General features: G+C 44.9%; 1 protein-coding gene across 1 annotated transcript in view; it reads left to right on the forward strand.

Moving 5' to 3' along the window:
- The window catches only part of LOC124047516 (SLX4 interacting protein), a 124,763-nt gene that overhangs the window by 20,369 nt on the left and 80,129 nt on the right, over positions 1 to 24,265 (forward strand). Inside the window, exons 3-4 of the mRNA XM_046367817.1 lie at positions 9,572 to 9,670; positions 12,864 to 12,990. Of these exons, the coding sequence (XP_046223773.1) occupies positions 9,572 to 9,670; positions 12,864 to 12,990 (226 nt within the window). The remainder of the gene's footprint in view (positions 1 to 9,571; positions 9,671 to 12,863; positions 12,991 to 24,265) is intronic.

Genomic DNA, 24,265 nt, shown 5'->3' on the forward strand with positions numbered 1-24,265 from the left:
GTTCTGCCCCTGAACAGGCAGTTAACCCACTGTTCCTAGACCGTCATTGAAAATAAGAATGTGGTTTTAACTGACTTGCCTGGTTAAATAAAGGTAACAATGAAATATAATCAAGGGCTTCATCTAACTCTGGGTTCAGTAGATAAAGGTCATCATCGCCGAAATCCCAAAGTATCCCTTTAACTAGCTTTAATGTCGTGCCTCTGGGGGGGGGCACAGGAAAATATGCTAGTTCAAGAGGAAACCGATTCCTGAAACTTTCTTCTGAACCGATCACCGGAGGGACAGGAGTGTATTACCGGTTGGGGTGATAAAGGACATCAGGAGGAACTAAGCCCTCTAGGGGTCTCCTGGGGTCTCTCCCCCCCCCCCCCCCCAGAACAGTCTCGATTTGTTCAGGACTCTACAAGGTGTTCGATGGCATGGTAGTTCCAGTAGGGGTGGCATGGTAGCTAGTGGTTAGGGATGCCTACCCATGTTGACTCTAATGCTGCGTCACCGTTGTGTCCTTTGGGTGGTTGACCGTTCTTGATACACACGGGAAACGGTTGAGTTTGAAAAACCCAGCAGCGTTGCAGTTCTTGACACAAACCCGGTGCGCCTGGCACCTACCATCATACCCCGTTCAGAGGCACTTAAATCTTTTGTCTTGGCCGGTTACCTTCTGAATGGCACGCACACATAATCACACAATCCATGTCTCAAAATAGCCTGGTGGTTAGAGCGTCTGGACTAGTAACCCCTTTATCTTTAATCCCAGAGCTCCCCTTTATCTTTACCCCGTCTCCTCCCCTTTATCTTTACCCCGTCTCCTCCCCTTTATCTTTACCCTGTCTGCCTGGTTTATCTTTAACCAAGGGCTTCCTCTGGGTTCAGTCTTTACCCCGTCTCCTCCCCTTTATCTTTACCCCGTCTCCTCCCCTTCTTCTACACTGATTGAGACGTCAATAAGGGATCATAGGTTTCACCTGGATTCACCTGGTCAGTCTCAATGTTTAGTCCACTCGGTGTATAGGGTGTTGTTTGGGAATCAGCTACCTGGCTCTTTGCCTGGTCCCCCACCCCCAACAAACACAACCTGGCTCTCTGTCTGGTCCCCCAACAAACACAACCTGGCTCTCTGCCTGGTCCCCTGACCCCCAACAAACACAACCTGGCTCTCTGTCTGGTCCCCCACCCCCAACAAACACAACCTGGCTCTTTGCCTGGTCCCCCAACAAACACAACCTGGCTCTCTGCCTGGCCCCCCCCCCAACAAACACAACCTGGCTCTCTGCCTGGTCCCCCACCCCCAACAAACACAACCTGGCTCTCTGCCTGGTCCCCCACCCCCAACAATCACAACCTGGCTCTCTGCCTGGTCCCCCACCCCCAACAAACACAACCTGGCTCTCTGCCTGGCCCCCCACCAACAAACACAACCTGGCTCTCTGCCTGGCCCCACCCCCAACAAACACAACCTGGCTCTCTGCCTGGTCCCCCACCCCCAACAATCACAACCTGGCTCTCTGCCTGGCCCCCACCCCCAACAAACACAACCCCTGGACCCCCAACAAACACAACCTGGCTCTCTGTCTGGTCCCCCAACAAACACAACCTGGCTCTCTGCCTGGTCCCCGACCCCCAACAAACACAACCTGGCTCTCTGCCTGGTCCCCCCACCCCCAACAAACACAACCTGGCTCTCTGCCTGGTCCCCGACCCCCAACAAACACAACCTGGCTCTCTGCCTGGTCCCCCCCCCAACAAACACAACCTGGCTCTCTGTCTGGTCCCCCGACCCCCAACAAACACAACCTGGCTCTCTGTCTGGTCCCCGACCCCCAACAAACACAACCTGGCTCTCTGCCTGGTCCCCCACCCCCAACAAACACAACCTGGCTCTCTGTCTGGTCCCCCAACAAACACAACCTGGCTCTCTGCCTGGTCCCCGACCCCCAACAAACACAACCTGGCTCTCTGCCTGGCCCCCCCAACAAACACAACCTGGCTCTCTGCCTGGCCCCCGACCCCCAACAAACACAACCTGGCTCTCTGTCTGGTCCCCCGACCCCCAACAAACACAACCTGGCTCTCTGCCTGGTCCCCCAACAAACACAACCTGGCTCTCTGCCTGGCCCCCCACCCCCAACAATCACAACCTGGCTCAATGCCTGGCCCCCACCCCCAACAAACACAACCTGGCTCTCTGCCTGGTCCCCCACCTGAACAAACACAACCTTAATCAGACCACCATCTTTAAGGGGCCGTCACTGACTCTGGTCTCTCGTCCATACGGACCATCCATTCACACAGAGACCCTATTGATCCCTCTGATCTAGGGCTGTACCACGTGGCTGGCCAGCCGTCACTACTAATTCTACACCACCTACATTGATTTCCTAGTCCTTATGTCAGTCAGGACGTATTGCTGTTCGTTGGCTGCCTGCTGAACCACCAGCCGAACATCAGTCCATCACTGTGAACATTCCCTCAGCTGTAATGGTGTTTTTTTTACATCTCAGAAGGCAGAGAGAGAGAGACTGATCCCCAAGGAGCAGCAGTAGAACTGGTCTGGTCCAGGAAGTCACCGTGGGACTGTGTCTCTTGTGTGGCAGTCACACACACACACGCACGTGCACGTGTGATTGACAGGCCCCTGCCGCCTTTAGCCTGGCGTTCCCACGCTGCATTGGGGGTAATTGTCGGAAGCAGTGAGTTGAAACCACCGGTCCATCCATGGATCACTGCTGAACAAAGACCACAGGGGAGGTAGAGGGGGGAGGGGGGAAGGGGGAGAATAACAAATAGAAATCTGTCTAATTATTGGCTAAATTTAATCACAAACTTCAATGTTACCAAAATTCTAAACGGAGATATCAAATTAAGCACAACTCGTCAAACAAACAAAGACATGACCAATGTCCGGACTCTGTGACCACGCCTGGTCATAGAGACAGGAGACCACGGCCTGGTCATGGAGACCACGGCCTGGTCATAGAGACAGGAGACCACGGCCTGGTCATGGAGACCACGGCCTGGTCATAGAGACAGGAGACCACGGCCTGGTCATGGAGACCACGGCCTGGTCATAGAGACAGGAGACCACGGCCTGGTCATGGAGACCACGGCCTGGTCATAGAGACAGGAGACCACGGCCTGGTCATGGAGACCACGGCCTGGTCATAGAGACAGGAGACCACGGCCTGGTCATGGAGACCACGGCCTGGTCATAGAGACAGGAGACCACGGCCTGGTCATAGAGACAGGAGACCGTGGCCTGGTCATGGAGACCGCGGCCTGGTCATGGAGACCGCGGCCTGGTCATGGAGACAGGAGACCGCGGCCTGGTCATGGAGACAGGAGACCGCGGCCTGGTCATGGAGACAGGAGACCGCGGCCTGGTCATGGAGACAGGAGACCGCGGCCTGGTCATGGAGACAGGAGACCATGGACAAACACAGACAGTCAGAGGAGACCTTGTAATCATTGTGGTACAGCACTTCCTACTCACTGTTCAACAAATATGTTTCAATCAGTGGTATTTATCTTATAAAATCTGAAGAACAAATTGCAGGATTGTTGGCCGGGGCCCAGGAAAATTTCAGTGGCTTGTCCTGTTCAGGCCTAAGGCAGTAGCTTGCTCTGTTCACCCTAAGGCAGTAGCTTGCTCTGTTCAGGCCTAAGGCAGTAGCTTGTCCTGTTCAGGCCTAAGGCAGACCATTGTCCTGTTCAGGTCAAGGCAGAGCTTGTCCTGTTCAGGCACTTCCTGTCCTGTTCAGGCCAAATAGTTGTCCTGTTAGGCCTTATAAAATCTGAAGAACAAATTGCAGGATTGTTGTTCGGGGCCCAGGAAAATTTCAGTGGCTTGTCCTGTTCAGGCCTAAGGCAGTAGCTTGCTCTGTTCACCCTAAGGCAGTAGCTTGCTCTGTTCAGGCCTAAGGCAGTAGCTTGCTCTGTTCAGGCCTAAGGCAGTAGCTTGCTCTGTTCAGGCCTAAGGCAGTAGCTTGTCCTGTTCAGGCCTAAGGCAGTAGCTTGTCCTGTTCAGGCCTAAGGCAGTAGCTTGTCCTGTTCAGGCCTAAGGCAGTAGCTTGTCCTGTTCAGGCCTAAGGCAGTAGCTTGTCCTGTTCAGGCCTAAGGCAGTAGCTTGTCCTGTTCAGGCCTAAGGCAGTAGCTTGTCCTGTTCAGGCCTAAGGCAGTAGCTTGTCCTGTTCAGGCCTAAGGCAGTAGCTTGTCCTGTTCAGGCCTAAGGCAGTAGCTTGTCCTGTTCAGGCCTAAGGCAGTAGCTTGTCCTGTTCAGGCCTAAGGCAGTAGCTTGTCCTGTTCAGGCCTAAGGCAGTAGCTTGTCCTGTTCAGGCCTAAGGCAGTAGCTTGTCCTGTTCAGGCCTAAGGCAGTAGCTTGTCCTGTTCAGGCCTAAGGCAGTAGCTTGTCCTGTTCAGGCCTAAGGCAGTAGCTTGTCCTGTTCAGGCCTAAGGCAGTAGCTTGTCCTGTTCAGGCCTAAGGCAGTAGCTTGTCCTGTTCAGGCCTAAGGCTTCTGCAGCTTTTATTTTGTCATATTTCTGAAAGGTCCCTTGGGTTTTAGAAAAATGTGGGCTGTGTTTTGTTTTGAGCTGTTCGGTCAATTACAGCTCAGCGTTTGTATCATTTTGTGTCGACTTCTCAGTTTCGCGTAATTGTAATGGTGGTTATTTTTAGAGCAGGGCTCTCCAACCCTGTTTCTAGAGCACTACCCTCCTGTAGGTTTTACATTGCAGGACCCCTCCTGGACGGTATCTCTCCAGGAACAGGGTTGGAGTTAAAACCTACAGGAGGGTCTCTCTCCAGGAACAGGGTTGGAGTTAAAACCTACAGGAGGGTCTCTCTCCAGGAACAGGGTTGGAGTTAAAACCTACAGGAGGGTCTCTCTCCAGGAACAGGGTTGGAGTTAAAACCTACAGGAGGGTCTCTCTCCAGGAACAGGGTTGGAGTTAAAACCTACAGGAGGGTCTCTCTCCAGGAACAGGGTTGGAGTTGAAACCTACAGGAGGGTTTCTCTCCAGGAACAGGTTTGGAGTTAAAACCTACAGGAGGGTTTCTCTCCAGGAACAGGGTTGGAGTTAAAACCTACAGGAGGGTTTCTCTCCAGGAACAGGGTTGGATAGCCATGTTTTACAGCATATGAGGAATTTAGGTCAGTAATCACTCACTTTCAACTAGATGTCAAAAATCAGTCTGGTGCATGTTGTATTTTGAAGTTCCCATGACTTATATGAGTCAAGTTCTGCAGTGTTTACCAAAAGGACATATCGGTCAGGAAGTGTTGCTTCCTTTTCAACCACATGGGGGCAGTCTTCCCACTCGCTGCTCTCTGAGGAGAACAAGTCACAGCAGCTCCTCTCTCTTACATTCCTGTTTACTCTGTCAATTACAATGCTTTCATGTGAAAAATAAAACATTTGCCAGAGTAATTGACTCAACTGTCCCTTTTGCTAATATGATCTTTTAATCTTTAACTTGACTGGAGATTCTTCCCAACCCAACAACAGTACTTGTCTTCAAAGTCTGGTAATGAATCTCTCATTGTAGGAGAGGTTTTTCTGAGAGGAATTTGTTTGGGTGATTCAAACTTGTTTCCAAGCTGGGAGGGGTTGCATTCTAATATATGAAAGGAGAGGGGCAGAGAGAGAGAGTGGAACAGAGGAGGAAGAAGGGGAGAGACAGGAGGAGGGGCAGAGAGAGAGAGTGGGACAGAGGAGGAAGAAGGGGAGAGACAGGAGGAGGGGCAGAGAGAGAGAGAGAGTGGGACAGAGGAGGAAGAAGGGGAGAGACAGGAGGAGGGGCAGAGAGAGAGAGTGGAACAGAGGAGGAAGAAGGGGAGAGACAGGAGGAGGGGCAGAGAGAGAGAGTGGGACAGAGGAGGAAGAAGGGGAGAGACAGGAGGAGGGGCAGAGAGAGAGAGTGTGGAACAGAGGAGGAAGAAGGGGAGAGACAGGAGGAGGGGCAGAGAGAGAGAGTGGAACAGAGGAGGAAGAAGGGGAGAGACAGGAGGAGGGGCAGAGAGAGAGAGAGTGGGACAGAGGAGGAAGAAGGGGAGAGACAGGAGGAGGGGCAGAGAGAGAGAGAGTGGGACAGAGGAGGAAGAAGGGGAGAGACAGGAGGAGGGGCAGAGAGAGAGAGAGTGGAACAGAGGAGGAAGAAGGGGAGAGACAGGAGGAGGGGCAGAGAGAGAGAGTGGAACAGAGGAGGAAGAAGGGGAGAGACAGGAGGAGGGGCAGAGAGAGAGAGTGGGACAGAGGAGGAAGAAGGGGAGAGACAGGAGGAGGGGCAGAGAGAGAGAGAGTGGGACAGAGGAGGAAGAAGGGGAGAGACAGGAGAAGGGGCAGAGAGAGAGAGTGGAACAGAGAAGGAAGAAGGGGAGAGACAGGAGGAGGGGCAGAGAGAGAGAGAGAGTGGGACAGAGGAGGAAGAAGGGGAGAGACAGGAGGAGGGGCAGAGAGAGAGAGAGAGTGGAACAGAGGAGGAAGAAGGGGAGAGACAGGAGGAGGGGCAGAGAGAGAGTGGGACAGAGGAGGAAGAAGGGGAGAGAAAGGAGGAGGGGCAGAGAGAGAGAGAGTGGAACAGAGGAGGAAGAAGGGGAGAGACAGGAGGAGGGGCAGAGAGAGAGAGAGTGAAACAGAGGAGGAAGAAGGGGAGAGACAGGAGGAGGGGCAGAGAGAGAGTGGGACAGAGGAGGAAGAAGGGGAGAGACAGGAGGGGCAGAGAGAGAGAGAGTGGAATAGAGGAGGAGGAAGAAGGGGAGAGACAGGAGGAGGGGCAGAGAGAGAGTGGGACAGAGGAGGAAGAAGGGGAGAGACAGGAGGAGGGGCAGAGAGAGAGAGAGTGGAACAGAGGAGGAAGAAGGGGAGAGACAGGAGGACGGGCAGAGAGAGAGTGGAACAGAGGAGGAGAGGAGAGACAGTGGGAGGGAGAGAGGAACAGAGAGAGGAGAGACAGTGGGAGGGAGAGAGGAACCGAGAGAGGAGAGACAGTGGGAGGGAGAGATGAACAGAGAGAGGGAGAGAGGAACAGAGAGAGGAGAGACAGTGGGAGGGGAGGGAGAGAGGAACAGAGAGGAGAGACAGTGGGAGGGAGAGAGGAACAGAGAGGAGAGGCAGTGGGAGGGAGAGAGGAACAGAGAGGAGAGACAGTGGGAGGGAGAGAGGAACAGAGAGGAGAGGCAGTGGGAGGGAGAGAGGAACAGAGAGGAGAGGCAGTGGGAGGGAGAGAGGAGCAGAGAGAGGAAGAAGGGGAGAGACAGGAGGAGGGGCAGAGAGAGAGAGTGGAACAGAGGAGGAAGAAGGGGAGAGACAGGAGGAGGGCAGAGAGAGAGAGTGGAACAGAGGAGGAGAGGAGAGACAGTGGGAGGGAGAGAGGAACAGAGAGAGGAGAGACAGTGGGAGGGAGAGAGGAGCAGAGAGCGGAAGAAGGGGAGAGACAGGAGGAGGGGCAGTGAGAGAGAGTGGAACAGAGGAGGAGAGGAGAGACAGTGGGAGGGAGAGAGGAACAGAGCGAGGAAGAAGGGGAGAGACAGGAGGGGCAGAGAGAGAGAGTGGAACAGAGGAGGAAGAAGGGGAGAGACAGGAGGAGGGGCAGAGAGAGAGTGGAACAGAGGAGGAAGAAGGGGGAGAGACAGGAGGAGGGGCAGAGAGAGAGTGGAACAGAGGAGGAAGAAGGGGAGACAGGAGGGGCAGAGAGAGAGAGTGGAACAGAGGAGGAGAGGAGAGACAGTGGGAGGGAGAGAGGAAGAAGGGGAGAGACAGGAGGAGGGGCAGAGAGAGAGAGTGGAACAGAGGAGGAAGAAGGGGAGACAGGAGGAGGGGCAGAGAGAGAGTGGAACAGAGGAGGAAGAAGGGGAGAGACAGGAGGGGCAGAGAGAGAGAGTGGAACAGAGGAGGAAGAAGGGGAGACAGGAGGAGGGGCAGAGAGAGAGCGGAACAGAGGAGGAAGAAGGGGAGAGACAGGAGGGGCAGAGAGAGAGAGGGACAGAGGAGGAGAGGAGAGACAGTGGGAGGGAGAGAGGAACAGAGAGGAGAGACAGTGGGAGGGAGAGAGGAACAGAGAGGAGAGGCAGTGGGAGGGAGAGAGGAACAGAGAGGAGAGACAGTGGGAGGGAGAGAGGAACAGCGAGGTAGTGGAGGGAGAGAGGAACAGCGAGGAGAGACAGTGGGAGGGAGAGAGGAACAGAGAGGAGAGGCAGTGGGAGGGAGAGAGGAACAGAGAGGAGAGGCAGTGGGAGGGAGAGAGGAACAGAGAGGAGAGACAGTGGGAGGGAGAGAGGAACAGAGAGGAGAGACAGTGGGAGGGAGAGAGGAACAGAGGAGAGACAGTGGGAGGGAGAGAGGAGCAGAGAGAGGAGAGGCAGTGGGAGGGAGAGAGGAACAGAGAGAGGAGAGACAGTGGGAGGGAGAGAGGAACAGAGAGGAGAGGCAGTGGGAGGGAGAGAGGAACAGAGAGGAGAGGCAGTGGGAGGGAGAGAGGAACAGAGAGGAGAGGAGAGATGGCTGGAGAGATTGGTCTAGTTTCTAGAGAGATGGCTAGAGATGGGTCTGGTTTCTAGAGAGATGGGTCTGGTTTCTGAAGAGATGGCTAGAGAGATGGGTCTGGTTTCTAGAGAGATGGCTAGAGAGATGGGTCTGGTTTCTAGAGAGATGGCTAGAGAGATGGGTCTGGTTTCTAGAGAGATGGCTAGAGAGATGGGTCTGGTTTCTAGAGAGATGGGTCTGGTTTCTAGAGAGATGGGTCTGGTTTCTAGAGAGATGGCTTGAGAGATGGGTCTGGTTTCTAGAGAGATGGCTAGAGAGATGGGTCTGGTTTCTAGAGAGATGGCTAGAGAGATGGGTCTGGTTTCTAGAGAGATGGCTAGAGAGATGGGTCTGGTTTCTAGAGAGATGGCTAGAGAGATGGGTCTGGTTTCTAGAGAGATGGCTAGAGAGATGGGTCTGGTTTCTAGAGAGATGGCTAGAGAGATGGGTCCTGTTGTCTGTGTTACAGTGTGGGAGTCTCAGCATCCTGTTGTGTCTGTGTTACAGTGTGGGAGTATCTCAGCATCCTGTTGTGTCTGTGTTACAGTGTGGGAGTCTCTCAGCATCCTGTTGTGTCTGTGTTACAGTGTGGGAGTCTCTCAGCATCCTGTTGTGTCTGTGTTACAGTGTGGGAGTCTCTCAGCATCCTGTTGTGTCTGTGTTACAGTGTGGGAGTCTCTCAGCATCCTGTTGTCTGTGTTACAGTGTGGGAGTCTCTCAGCATCCTGTTGTGTCTGTGTTACAGTGTGGGAGTCTCTCAGCATCCTGTTGTCTGTGTTAGTGTGGGAGTCTCTCAGCATCCTGTTGTGTCTGTGTTACAGTGTGGGAGTCTCTCAGCATCCTGTTGTGTCTGTGTTACAGTGTGGGAGTCTCTCAGCATCCTGTTGTGTCTGTGTTACAGTGTGGGAGTCTCTCAGCATCCTGTTGTCTGTTACAGTGTGGGAGTCTCTCAGCATCCTGTTGTCTGTGTTACAGTGTGGGAGTCTCTCAGCATCCTGTTGTCTGTGTTACAGTGTGGGAGTCTCTCAGCATCCTGTTGTGTGTGTTACAGTGTGGGAGCTATGCTGTGTTGGTGGAACTGCAGATCATTGGGCCTCTGGGCCGCGGAGCACCACAGGAAACCAGCTGGTTCACTATGGAGCACACTGAGGTATGGGGATATGGGAGACCAGGTGTGTTTGTGTTGGTCTTGGGGGAGGTGAGGGTTGGAGGCAGGAAACTTTCACAACAACCTTTCATTTAAATAACAGGTATCGGAATAAAAATGTCAATACCATGAACAATAACAAAACGTTTATTTGAATATGATTTAATAAATAAATACCTGTTTTAGTATGTCTTCCTTATAGATGTGTATTAATATCGATGTGTATTAATATAGATAGGTACCACCCCACTGAGATGTATATTAATATAGATGTGTATTAATATAGATGTGTATTAATATAGATAGGTACTACCTCACTGAGATGTATATTAATATAGATGTGTATTAATATAGATGTGTATTAATATAGATAGGTACCACCCCACTGATATGTGTATTAATATAGTGTATTAATATAGATGTGTATTAATATAGATAGGTACCACCTCACTGAGATGTATATTAATATAGATGTGTATTAATATAGATAGGTACCACCCCACTGAGATGTGTATTAATATAGATAGGTACCACCCCACTGAGATGTATATTAATATAGATGTGTATTAATATAGATAGGTACCACCCCACTGAGATGTGTATTAATATAGATGTGTATTAATATAGATGTGTATTAATATAGATGTGTATTAATATAGATAGATACCACCTCACTGAGATGTATATTAATATAGATGTGTATTAATATAGATGTGTATTAATATAGATAGGTACCACCTCACTGAGATGTATATTAATATAGATGTGTATTAATATAGATGTGTATTAATATAGATAGGTACCACCCCACTGAGATGTGTATTAATATAGATGTGTATTAATATAGATAGGTACCACCCCACTGAGATGTATATTAATATAGATAGGTACCACCCCACTGAGATGTATATTAATATAGATAGGTACCACCCCACTGAGATGTATATTAATATAGATGTGTATTAATATAGATGTGTATTAATATAGATAGGTACTACCTCACTGAGATGTGTATTAATATAGATAGGTACCACCCCACTGAGATGTGTATTAATATAGATGTGTGTTAATATAGATAGGTACCACCCCACTGAGATGTGTATTAATATAGATGTGTATTAATATAGATGTGTATTAATATAGATAGGTACCACCCCACTGAGATGTGTATTAATATAGATGTGTATTAATATAGATAGGTACTACCTCACTGAGATGTGTATTAATATAGATGTGTATTAATATAGATGTGTATTAATATAGATAGGTACTACCTCACTGAGATGTGTATTAATATAGATGTGTATTAATAATATAGATGGGTATTAATATAGATAGGTACTACCTCACTGAGATGTGTATTAATATAGATGTGTATTAATATAGATAGGTACTACCTCACTGAGATGTGTATTAATATAGATGTGTATTAATATAGATGTGTATTAATATAGATAGGTACCACCCCACTGAGATGTGTATTAATATAGTGTATTAATATAGATGTGTATTAATATAGATAGGTACCACCCCACTGAGATGTGTATTAATATAGATGTGTATTAATATAGATAGGTACCACCTCACTGAGATGTGTATTAATATAGATAGGTACCACCCCACTGAGATGTGTATTAATATAGATGGGTATTAATATAGATGTGTATTAATATAGATGTGTATTAATATAGATGTGTATTAATCTAGATGTATATTAATATAGATAGGTACCACCTCACTGAGATGTATATTAATATAGATGTGTATTAATACTGAGATGTGTATTAATATAGATGTGTATTAATATAGATGTGTATTAATATAGATAGGTACCACCCCACTGAGATGTATATTAATATAGATGTGTATTAATATAGATAGGTACCACCTCACTGAGATGTGTATTAATATAGATGTGTATTAATATAGATGTGTATTAATATAGATAGGTACCACCCCACTGATATGTGTATTAATATAGATGTGTATTAATATAGATGTGTATTAATATAGATAGGTACCACCTCACTGAGATGTGTATTAATATAGATGTGTATTAATATAGATGTGTATTAATATAGATAGGTACTACCCCACTGAGATGTGTATTAATATAGATGTGTATTAATATAGATGTGTATTAATATAGATAGGTACTACCTCACTGAGATGTGTATTAATATAGATGGGTACTACCTCACTGAGATGTGTATTAATATAGATGTGTATTAATATAGATGTGTATTAATATAGATAGACACCACCTCACTGAGCTGTGTATTAATATAGATGTGTATTAATATAGATGTGTATTAATATAGATAGGTACTACCTCACTGAGATGTGTATTAATATAGATAGGTACTACCTCACTGAGATGTGTATTAATATAGATGTGTATTAATATAGATGTGTATTAATATAGATAGACACCACCTCACTGAGCTGTGTATTAATATAGATGTGTATTAATATAGATAGGTACCACCCCACTGAGATGTGTATTAATATAGATGTGTATTAATATAGAGGTGTATTAATATAGATAGGTACTACCTCACTGAGATGTGTATTAATATAGATGTGTATTAATATAGATGTGTATTAATATAGATAGGTACTTCCTCACTGAGATGTGTATTAATATAGATGTGTATTAATATAGATGTGTATTAATATAGATAGGTACCACCCCACTGATATGTGTATTAATATAGTGTATTAATATAGATATGTATTAATATAGATAGGTACCACCCCACTGAGATGTGTATTAATATAGATGTATATTAATATAGATAGGTACCACCTCACCGAGATGTGTATTAATATAGATGTGTATTAATATAGATAGGTACCACCCCACTGAGATGTGTATTAATATAGATGTGTATTAATATAGATGTGTATTAATATAGATGTGTATTAATATAGATGTGTATTAATATAGATGTGTATTAATATAGATAGGTACTACCTCACTGAGATGTATATTAATATAAATGTGTATTAATATAGATGTGTATTAATATAGATAGGTACCACCCCACTGAGATGTGTATTAATATAGATAGGTACCATCCCACCCCACTTCTCTCTTAATATCTCCTCCCTGCTGTGGACCTGGTGTGGTTGTACCTCTACCATAATGTCTCCTAGTCCCTCCCTGTAACATCTTGTCCTCTATCCTCTCCAGGAGGTCACTAGTCTGGTGAGAGATGCTGTGGACCGGAGGGTGAGGCTCTACATAGACTGCCTTCACAAGAGAGGACAGCCCAAACACAAGAGAGAGCTGCCACGTGCCAACCCCCTCTGTGTGAAAGGTAGTCCTTTTACCTGTGACCTCTTTTTAAAGTTAATGTCAGCTTTGGATGCCATAGTGCATCCAACTGGACTGGAGGTGTGGATTCTCAGTTGGTCCTTTAAGCCAGATCTTTTCCAGCTGCTGCCTGGTGTGTAGGATACCTATATTGACGCTCTCCTTCAAAAGTTGATTTATTTTTGTTTAGTGCCGCAAGGGTACAGTGTTGCTGGTCTGAGCGGCTGTTACTCATCATATTACATAACAACCAGTAACTTATCACAATCAACACCATAAAACCACATAACAACCAGTAACCTATCACAATCACCATCATAAAACCACATAACAACCAGTAACCTATCACAATCAACACCATAAAACCACATAACAACCAGTAACCTATCACCATCATAAAACCACATAACAACCAGTAACCTATCACAATCACCATCATAAAACCACATAACAACCACATAACAACCAGTAACCTATCACAATCACCATCATAAAACCACATAACAACCAGTAACCTATCACAATCAACATCATAAAACCACATAACAACCAGTAACCTATCACAATCAACACCATAAAACCACATAACAACCAGTAACCTATCACAATCAACACCATAAAACCACATAACAACCAGTAACCTATCACAATCACCATCATAAAACCACATAACAACCAGTAACCTATCACAATCACCATCATAAAACCATAAAACCACATAACAACCAGTAACCTATCACAATCAACACCATAAAACCACATAACAACCAGTAACCTATCACAATCAACATCATAAAACCACATAACAACCAGTAACCTATCACAATCACCATCATAAAACCACATAACAACCAGTAACCTATCACAATCACCATCATAAAACCATATAACAACCAGTAACCTATCACCATCATAAAACCATAAAACCACATAATAACCAGTAACCTATCACAATCAACATCATAAAACCACATAACAACCAGTAACCTATCACAATCAACATCATAAAACCACATAACAACCAGTAACCTATCACAATCAACATCATAAAACCACATAACAACCAGTAACCTATCACAATCAACATCATAAAACCACATAACAACCAGTAACCTATCACAATCACCATCATAAAACCATAAAACCACATAACAACCAGTAACCTATCACAATCACCACCATGAAACCACATAACAACCAGTAACCTATCACAATCACCATCATAAAACCACATAACAACCAGTAACCTATCACAATCACCATCATAAAACCACATAACAACCAGTAACCTATCACAATCACCATCATAAAACCATATAACAACCAGTAACCTATCACAATCACCATCATAAAACCATATAACAACCAGTAACCTATCACCATCATAAAACCACATAACAACCAGTAACCTATCACAATCACCATCATTGATTTATTTTTGTTTAGTGCCGCAAGGGTACAGTGTTGCTGGTCTGAGCGGCTGTTACTCATCATATTACATAACAACCAGTAACTTATCACAATCAACACCATAAAACCACATAACAACCAGTAACCTATCACAATCAACACCATAAAACCACATAACAACCAGTAACCTATCACAATCAACACCATAAAACCACATAACAACCAGTAACCTATCACAATCAACACCATAAAACCACATAACAACCAGTAACCTATCACAATCACCATCATAAAACCATATAACAACCAGTAACCTATCACCATCATAAAACCACATAACAACCAGTAACCTATCACAATCACCATCATAAAACCACATAACAACCACATAACAACCAGTAACTTATCACAATCACCATCATAAAACCACATAACAACCAGTAACCTATCACAATCAACATCATAAAACCACATAACAACCAGTAACCTATCACAATCAACACCATAAAACCATATAACAACCAGTAACCTATCACAATCAACACCATAAAACCACATAACAACCAGTAACCTATCACAATCACCACCATAAAACCACATAACAACCAGTAACCTATCACAATCACCATCATAAAACCATAAAACCACATAACAACCAGTAACCTATCACAATCAACACCATAAAACCACATAACAACCAGTAACCTATCACAATCAACATCATAAAACCACATAACAACCAGTAACCTATCACAATCACCATCATAAAACCATATAACAACCAGTAACCTATCACCATCATAAAACCATAAAACCACATAACAACCAGTAACCTATCACAATCAACATCATAAAACCACATAACAACCAGTAACCTATCACAATCAACATCATAAAACCACATAACAACCAGTAACCTATCACAATCACCATCATAAAACCATATAACAACCAGTAACCTATCACAATCAACACCATAAAACCACATAATAACCAGTAACCTATCACAATCAACATCATAAAACCACATAACAACCAGTAACCTATCACAATCAACATCATAAAACCACATAACAACCAGTAACCTATCACAATCACCATCATAAAACCATAAAACCACATAACAACCAGTAACCTATCACAATCACCACCATGAAACCACATAACAACCAGTAACCTATCACAATCACCATCATAAAACCACATAACAACCAGTAACCTATCACAATCACCATCATAAAACCACATAACAACCAGTAACCTATCACAATCACCATCATAAAACCATAAAACCACATAACAACCAGTAACCTATCACAATCACCACCATGAAACCACATAACAACCAGTAACCTATCACAATCACCATCATAAAACCACATAACAACCAGTAACCTATCACAATCACCATCATAAAACCATATAACAACCAGTAACCTATCACCATCATAAAACCACATAACAACCAGTAACCTATCACAATCACCATCATAAAACCACATAACAACCAGTAACCTATCACAATCACCATCATAAAACCATATAACAACCAGTAACCTATCACAATCACCATCATAAAACCATATAACAACCAGTAACCTATCACCATCATAAAACCACATAACAACCAGTAACCTATCACAATCACCATCATAAAACCATATAACAACCAGTAACCTATCACCATCATAAAACCACATAACAACCAGTAACCTATCACAATCACCATCATAAAACCACATAACAACCAGTAACCTATCACAATCACCATCATAAAACCATATAACAACCAGTAACCTATCACCATCATAAAACCACATAACAACCAGTAACCTATCACCATCATAAAACCATAAAACCACATAACAACCAGTAACCTATCACAATCAACACCATAAAACCACATAACAACCAGTAACCTATCACAATCAACATCATAAAACCACATAACAACCAGTAACCTATCACCATCATAAAACCATATAACAACCAGTAACCTATCACAATCACCACCAACATAACAACCAGTAACCTATCACAATCACCACCAACATAACAACCAGTAACCTATCACCATCATAATACCACATAACAACCAGTAACCTATCACCATCATAAAACCATAAAACCACATAACAACCAGTAACCTATCACCATCATAAAACCATATAACAACTTAAAACCGTCATGATACAACCACAGCAATCAGTGCTGTAGGTTTCAAATTTAATCCAATTTTATTGGTCACATACACATATTTAGCAGATGTTTTTGCAGGTGTAGCGAAAGGATTGTGTTCCTAGCTCCAACAGTGCTGTAGTATCTAAAAACAATTCGCAACAAAAAGTTAAATAACGGAATTAAGAAATATATTCATGTTAGGACGAGCAATGTCAGAGTGGCATTGACAAGAATACAATATATGCATATGAAATAAGTAAAGCAGTATGTAAACATTTAATTAAGGTGACAATGTTCTCACGTTTGATCTGATCAATATTGTAGTCAGTCAGTGCTGACGTATCCCAGTGTTTCCCTGTTCTCATAACCTCTGTCCATAGACATTAGTAAAAAGATGTATTCTGGCTCCCCACTTAACATGACGCTCATCTGGCATAGAAACACTAATGCATTCAGTCAGAGTGGGGATTCAGATGTTTGGCCTGGAAACACACTGTAATGCATTCAGTCAGGGTGGGGATTCAGTTGTTTGGCCTGGAAACACACTGTAATGCATTCAGTCAGGGTGGGGATTCAGTTGTTTGGCATAGACACACTGTAATGCAGTCAGGGTGGGGATTCAGTTGTTTGGCCTGGAAACACACTGTAATGCAGTCAGTCAGGGTGGGAATTCAGATGTTTGGCCTGGAAACACACTGTAATGCAGTCAGTCAGGGTGGGGATTCAGTTGTTTGGCCTGGAAACACACTGTAATGCATTCAGTCAGGGTGGGAATTCAGATGTTTGGCCTGGAAACACACTGTAATGCAGTCAGTCAGGGTGGGAATTCAGATGTTTGGCCTGGAAACACACTGTAATGCATTCAGTCAGGGTGGGAATTCAGTTGTTTGGCCTAGAAACACACTGTAATGCATTCAGTCAGGGTGGGGATTCAGTTGTTTGGCCTAGAAACACACTGTAACGCAGTCAAGGTGGGAATTCAGATGTTTGGCCTGGAAACACACTATAATGCATTCAGGGTGGGGATTCAGTTGTTTGGCCTGGAAACACACTGTAATGCATTCAGTCAAGGTGGGAATTCAGTTGTTTGGCCTAGAAACACACTGTAATGCATTCAGTCAAGGTGGGAATTCAGATGTTTGGCCTAGAAACCCACTAATGCATTCAGTCAAGGTGGGAATTCAGATGTTTGGCCTAGAAACCCACTAATGCATTCAGTCAAGGTGGGTTTGTTGCAAAATAGAATGTGTGTCATCATGTCATGCCGGCAGTCTGTATCTTCTAGGGATTTGTCCACAAAATGGGATCCTATGTAGTGCACTACTTTTGACCAGGTCACATACGTCTCTGCTCATAAGTAGTGCACCTTAAAGGGATCAGGGTGCCATTTTGGGATACATGCTTGGAAAGAACCAGTGTGGGAGGAGATGGAATTTTAAAAAACAAAAACAGGACTAGTTGGGGCTTGGCGACTGCTTTGTTCGTGCACCCAGGATGTGACCCAACCCAATGGATTGATATGAAGTTGTGTGTCTGCGTGTGTGTGACCCAACCCAATGGATTGATATGAAGTTGTGTGTCTGCGTGTGTGTGACCCAACCCAATGGATTGATATGAAGTTGTGTGTCTGCGTGTTTGTGACCCAACCCAATGGATTGATATGAAGTTGTGTGTCTGCGTGTGTGTGACCCAACCCAATGGATTGATATGAAGTTGTGTGTCTGCGTGTGTGTGACCCAACCCAATGGACCCGAGGAGTGATATGGAGTTTGTATGCTTCTGTTTAACTTGGCAAGTCCTAGTCAGCTCATATTCATAGTTACACACCTTCCCTTCAGTTCTCGCAGAGGTAACCGGGGTGAGGACATAGAGAATGTCAGCTCCTGTTGCCGCTGTTTGTATGTGTGTTCTACAGATACTAACCGGCCTGGGTCTGTCACCTAGCCTCTCGAGAGCGCCCTTAAATTGTCTCCGCCTCTGGCGCACAGCTTCCGAGTAGTCTGCATTAAGGAAAATGTTGGTTCCTCTTAAAAAGCACTTGGCTCTCTCCAGAACAGTCATCTTGTCCTTAAACTTTAAGAATTTGACCACTACCGGCGTGGGTCTGTCACCTGGGCTGGTTACAGGTTTTTCCCAGACATGTGGGCGCTCTCTACCTCAGTCTTCTTATGATCAATCTGCAGCTTTTCAGTGATCGGGGTTTCTTCCTCAGACTCCGCCCAGTTCTCATGTGGAGAGACTGGTATACCGTCCATAATGATGATAATCCTCCTAGATTGTCTGTTTTCCCGGTCACCTGTAATAATGATTCACAATCTCTTTCAGGACATCCACCTCTCCCTGGGAGAACTGCAAACTGTTCTTATGGTCCTGGAGCTCTTTGATCAGATCGTCCATTCTTTTGTTAATTGAGTCCATCATTATTGGGAAAAGGCATTTTTTTTCCTCTTTTAACAACTGCTTGTAGAAGCCTTTTTGTTGGTTTAAAAGATCCTTCACCTGTGATAGAGAAACACTGTCTTCTCTTACTCCCATCGGCTTTGGATGACATGATAGCAACGTAGCCTAACGCTGGTACTCAACACAGTTCCAAGCAAGGCAGGTATCTGCGGTCCCAGCCACAAGAGCCAACCGCGTCGCGGTTGAGTTCAAGTTTTCTTGGAAACCTTGCTCGTTTGATAGCTAGTTAGCAGCTAGGCTCAGCCTTTAAACCATGTTATCACAAACTGTATCAATCCGAGAGCAAAAGTTCAAAGAGATTTTGAAAATGTCCTTAAGGCCAATTTACCAATTATAAGTGAACAACAGAAAATTAATATGGACGGAATCATTTCCCTAGGTGAGCTTTTGGAGGCTATTAGTCTACAAAATTGGAAATCTTCTGGTAATGATAGATACTCAGTGTAATTTTAGACTATTTTTGCAAACTGGCCCTAACCAGAATAGAAAGAGTTGGAGGCCCCGGTGCACAACTGAGCAAGAGGACAAGTATATTAGTTTCTAGTTTGAGAAAGTGAAGAGGCGACTCCGGGATGCTGGCCTTCTAGGCAGAGTTCCTCTGTGCTGTGTCTGTGTTCTTTTGCCCATCTTAATCTTTTCGTTTTATTGGCCAGTCTGAGATATGGCTTTTTCTTTGCAACTCTGCCTAGAAGGCCAGCATCCCGGAGTCACCTCTTCACTGTTGGTGTTGAGACTGGTATTTTGCGGGTAGTATTTAATGAAGCTGCCAGTTGAGGACTTGTGAGAGGCGTCTGTTTCTCAAACTAGACACTCTAATGTACTTGTCCTCTTGCTCAGTTGTGCACCGGGGCCTCAGAAATACCCCTAATATGGAGTAGCCTATCAGGAAAATGCCTAATATGAATATGGAGTAGCTTATCGTAGATAGATGAAATTTGGAGTAGCTTATCGTAGATAGATGAAATTTGGAGTAGCTTATCAGAGATGGAATTTGGAGTATCTTATCAGAGATAGATGGAATATAGAGTAGCTTATCAGAGATAGATGGAATATGGAGTAGCTTATCAGAGATAGATGGAATATGGAGTAGCTTATCAGAGATGGAATTTGGAGTAGCTTATCAGAGATGGAATATGGAGTAGCTTATCAGAGATGGAATATGGAGTAGCTTATCAGAGATGGAATATGGAGTAGCTTATCAGAGATGGAATATGGAGTAGCTTATCAGAGATGGAATATGGAGTAGCTTATCAGAGATGGAATATGGAGTAGCTTATAGTAGATGGATGGAATATGGAGTAGCTTATAGTAGATGGATGGAATATGGAGTAGCTTGTCAGAGATGGAATTTGGAGTAGCTTATCAGAGATAGATGGAATTTGGAGTAGCTTATCAGAGATAGATGGAATTTGGAGTAGCTTATCAGAGATAGATGGAATTTGGAGTAGCTTATCAGAGATGGAATATGGAGTAGCTTATCAGAGATGGAATATGGAGTAGCTTATCAGAGATGGAATATGGAGTAGCTTATCAGAGATGGAATATGGAGTAGCTTATCAGAGATGGAATATGGAGTAGCTTATCAGGGATGGAATTTGGAGTAGCTTATCAGAGATGGAATATGGAGTAGCTTATCAGAGATAGATGGAATATGGAGTAGCTTATCAGAGATGGATGGAATATGGAGTAGCTTATCAGAGATAGATGGAATATGGAGTAGCTTATCAGAGATGGATGGAATATGGAGTAGCTTATCAGAGATGGATGGAATATGGAGTAGCTTATCAGAGATAGATGGAATATGGAGTAGCTTATCAGAGATAGATGGAATATGGAGTAGCTTATCAGAGATAGATGGAATATGGAGTAGCTTATCAGAGATAGATGGAATATGGAGTAGCTTATCAGAGATAGATGGAATATGGAGTAGCTTATCAGAGATAGATGGAATATGGAGTAGCTTATCAGAGATAGATGGAATATGGAGTAGCTTATCAGAGATGGAATTTGGAGTAGCTTATCAGAGATGGAATATGGAGTAGCTTATCAGAGATAGATCGAATATGGAGTAGCTTATCAGAGATGGAATTTGGAGTAGCTTATCAGAGATGGAATATGGAGTAGCTTATCAGAGATGGAATTTGGAGTAGCTTATAGTAGATAGATGGAATTTGGAGTAGCTTATAGTAGATAGATGGAATATGGAGTAGCTTATAGTAGATAGATGGAATATGGAGTAGCTTATAGTAGATAGATGGAATATGGAGTAGCTTATAGTAGATAGATGGAATTTGGAGTAGCTTATCAGAGATGGAATATGGAGTAGCTTATAGTAGATAGATGGAATTTGGAGTAGCTTATCAGAGATGGAATATGGAGTAGCTTATCAGAGATGGAATATGGAGTAGCTTATCAGAGATGGAATATGGAGTAGCTTATCAGAGATGGAATATGGAGTAGCTTATCAGAGATGGAATATGGAGTAGCTTATCAGAGATGGAATATGGAGTAGCTTATCAGAGATGGAATATGGAGTAGCTTATCAGAGATGGAATATGGAGTAGCTTATCAGAGATGGAATATGGAGTAGCTTATCAGAGATGGAATATGGAGTAGCTTATCAGAGATGGAATTTGGAGTAGCTTATCAGAGATGGAATATGGAGTAGCTTATCAGAGATGGAATATGGAGTAGCTTATCAGGGATGGAATATGGAGTAGCTTATCAGGGATGGAATATGGAGTAGCTTATCAGAGATGGAATATGGAGTAGCTTATAGTAGATAGATGGAATTTGGAGTAAATAATCAAATAACAAAGCAAGTAAAGCACATTATTTTTCAGTCTGTCAATGTGTGGTGGGTTCGCTTTGAGTAGCAGTGACGAGGAAGACGTGGTGACAGGGTGTGTGTGTGTGTGTGTGTGTGCGTGTGCACATTTTTGTGGCAGCGAGGTATGTTAGTATAGATTGTCTCAGGGCCAAGGGGATTTCTCTGTCTCTGTCTGGACCTGGGCTATAGGCTATAGGAAGGGTATTCGTGGTTGTTTTGTTGCTGGTGCCAGAGTGGAATCACACCGGCCTCATCTAGCTACTGAGGGTGAGAACATCGTGACACCCTCAGCTGTTGACACCACAAATGAGCCATCAACAGCTTTTAACGTTCTCCAGCCCCGTGTGTGTGTGTGTGTGTGTGTGTGTGTGTGTGTGTGTGTGTGTGTGTGTGTGTGTGTGTGTGTGTGTGTGTGTGTGTGTGTGTGTGTGTGTGTGTGTGTGTGTGTGTGTGTGTGTGTGTGTGTGTGTGTGTGTGTGTGTGTGTGTGTGTGTGTGTGTGTGTGTGTGTGTGTGTGTGTGTGTGTGTGTGTGTGTGTGTGTGTGACCTGCGCCCTATGGAAAGTAGTGAGTAGTATGCCATTTGGGACACAGATCGTATCTCAGCCTCTCTCTTAGCTACACGGCACATTTTTCCAAATGTCAGTTCAGTTCCTCCCCTGCTTTTCTTTACACACACACACACACACACACACACACACACACACACACACACACACACACACACACACACACACACACACACACACACACACACACACACACACACACACACACACACACACACACACACACACACACACACACACACACACACACACAGTTTCCTCTATCAGGCTACTTGAGAATTGATGATTAGCTCATAGCCATGTGATTTATTTCTGTTATTCAGAGGGCTGGACAGACAGAACTTTTCCCACCAAACATCTTGGCTCTGCTCCACGGTACGGGCAGCAGAAGACTGCAAGATGGAGAGAGAGAAGGAATGAGGAGAGAGAGAAGGAATGAGGAGAGGAGAGAGAGAAGGAATGAGGAGAGGAGAGAGAGAAGGAATGAGGAGAGGAGAGAGAGAAGGAATGAGGAGAGGAGAGAGAGAAGGAATGAGGAGAGGAGAGAGAGAAGGAATGAGGAGAGGAGAGAGAGAGAAGGAATGAGGAGAGGAGAGAGAGAGAAGGAATGAGGAGAGGAGAGAGAGAGAAGGAATTAGGAGAGGAGAGAGAGAGAAGGAATTAGGAGAGGAGAGAGAGAGAAGGAATTAGGAGAGGAGAGAGAGAGAAGGAATTAGGAGAGGAGAGAGAGAGAGAAGGAATTAGGAGAGGAGAGAGAGAGAGAAGGAATTAGGAGAGGAGAGAGAGAGAGAAGGAATGAGGAGAGGAGAGAGAGAAGGAATGAGGAGAGGAGAGAGAGAGATGGAATGAGGAAAGGAGAGAGAGATGGAATGAGGAGAGGAGAGAGGGAAGGAATGAGGAGAGGAGAGAGAGAAGGAATGAGGAGAGAGAGAGAGAAGGAATGAGGAGAGAGAGAGAAGGAATGAGGAGAGAGCGAGAGAAGGAATGAGGAGAGAGCGAGAGAAGGAATGAGGAGAGAGAGAGAGAAGGAATGAGGAGAGAGAGAGAGAAGGAATGAGGAGAGAGAGAGAGCGAGAGAAGGAATGAGGAGAGAGAGAGAGCGAGAGAAGGAATGAGGAGAGGAGAGAGAGAATGAATGAGGAGAGGAGAGAGAGAATGAATGAGGAGAGGAGAGAGAGAAGGAATGAGGAGAGGAGAGAGAGAGAGAAGGAATGAGGAGAGGAGAGAGAGAGAAGGAATGAGGAGAGGAGAGAGAGAGAGAAGGAATGAGGAGAGAGAGAGAGGGAGAGAAGGAATGAGGAGAGGAGAGAGAGAGAGCGAAGGAATGAGGAGAGGAGAGAGAGGGAGAGAAGGAATGAGGAGAGGAGAGAGAGAGAGCGAAGGAATGAGGAGAGGAGAGAGAGAGAGCGAAGGAATGAGGAGAGGAGAGAGAGAGAGCGAAGGAATGAGGAGAGGAGAGAGAGAGAGAGAGAAGGAGTGAGGAGAGGAGAGAGAGAGAGAGAGAAGGAGTGAGGAGAGGAGAGAGAGAAGGAATGAGGAGAGGAGAGACAGAAGGAATGAGGAGAGGAGAGACAGAAGGAATGAGGAGAGGAGAGAGAGATGGAATGAGGAGGAGAGAGAGATGGAATGAGGAGAGAGAGATGGAATGAGGAGAGAGAGATGGAATGAGGAGAGAGAGATGGAATGAGGAGAGAGAGATGGAATGAGGAGAGAGAGAAGGAATGAGGAGAGAGAGAAGGAATGAGGAGAGAGAGAAGGAATGAGGAGAGAGAGAAGGAATGAGGAGAGAGAGAAGGAATGAGGAGAGAGAGAAGGAATGAGGAGAGAGAG

The sequence above is a fragment of the Oncorhynchus gorbuscha genome, linkage group LG11, assembly GCF_021184085.1.
Source record: "Oncorhynchus gorbuscha isolate QuinsamMale2020 ecotype Even-year linkage group LG11, OgorEven_v1.0, whole genome shotgun sequence".
Taxonomy (NCBI): Eukaryota; Metazoa; Chordata; class Actinopteri; order Salmoniformes; family Salmonidae; genus Oncorhynchus; species Oncorhynchus gorbuscha.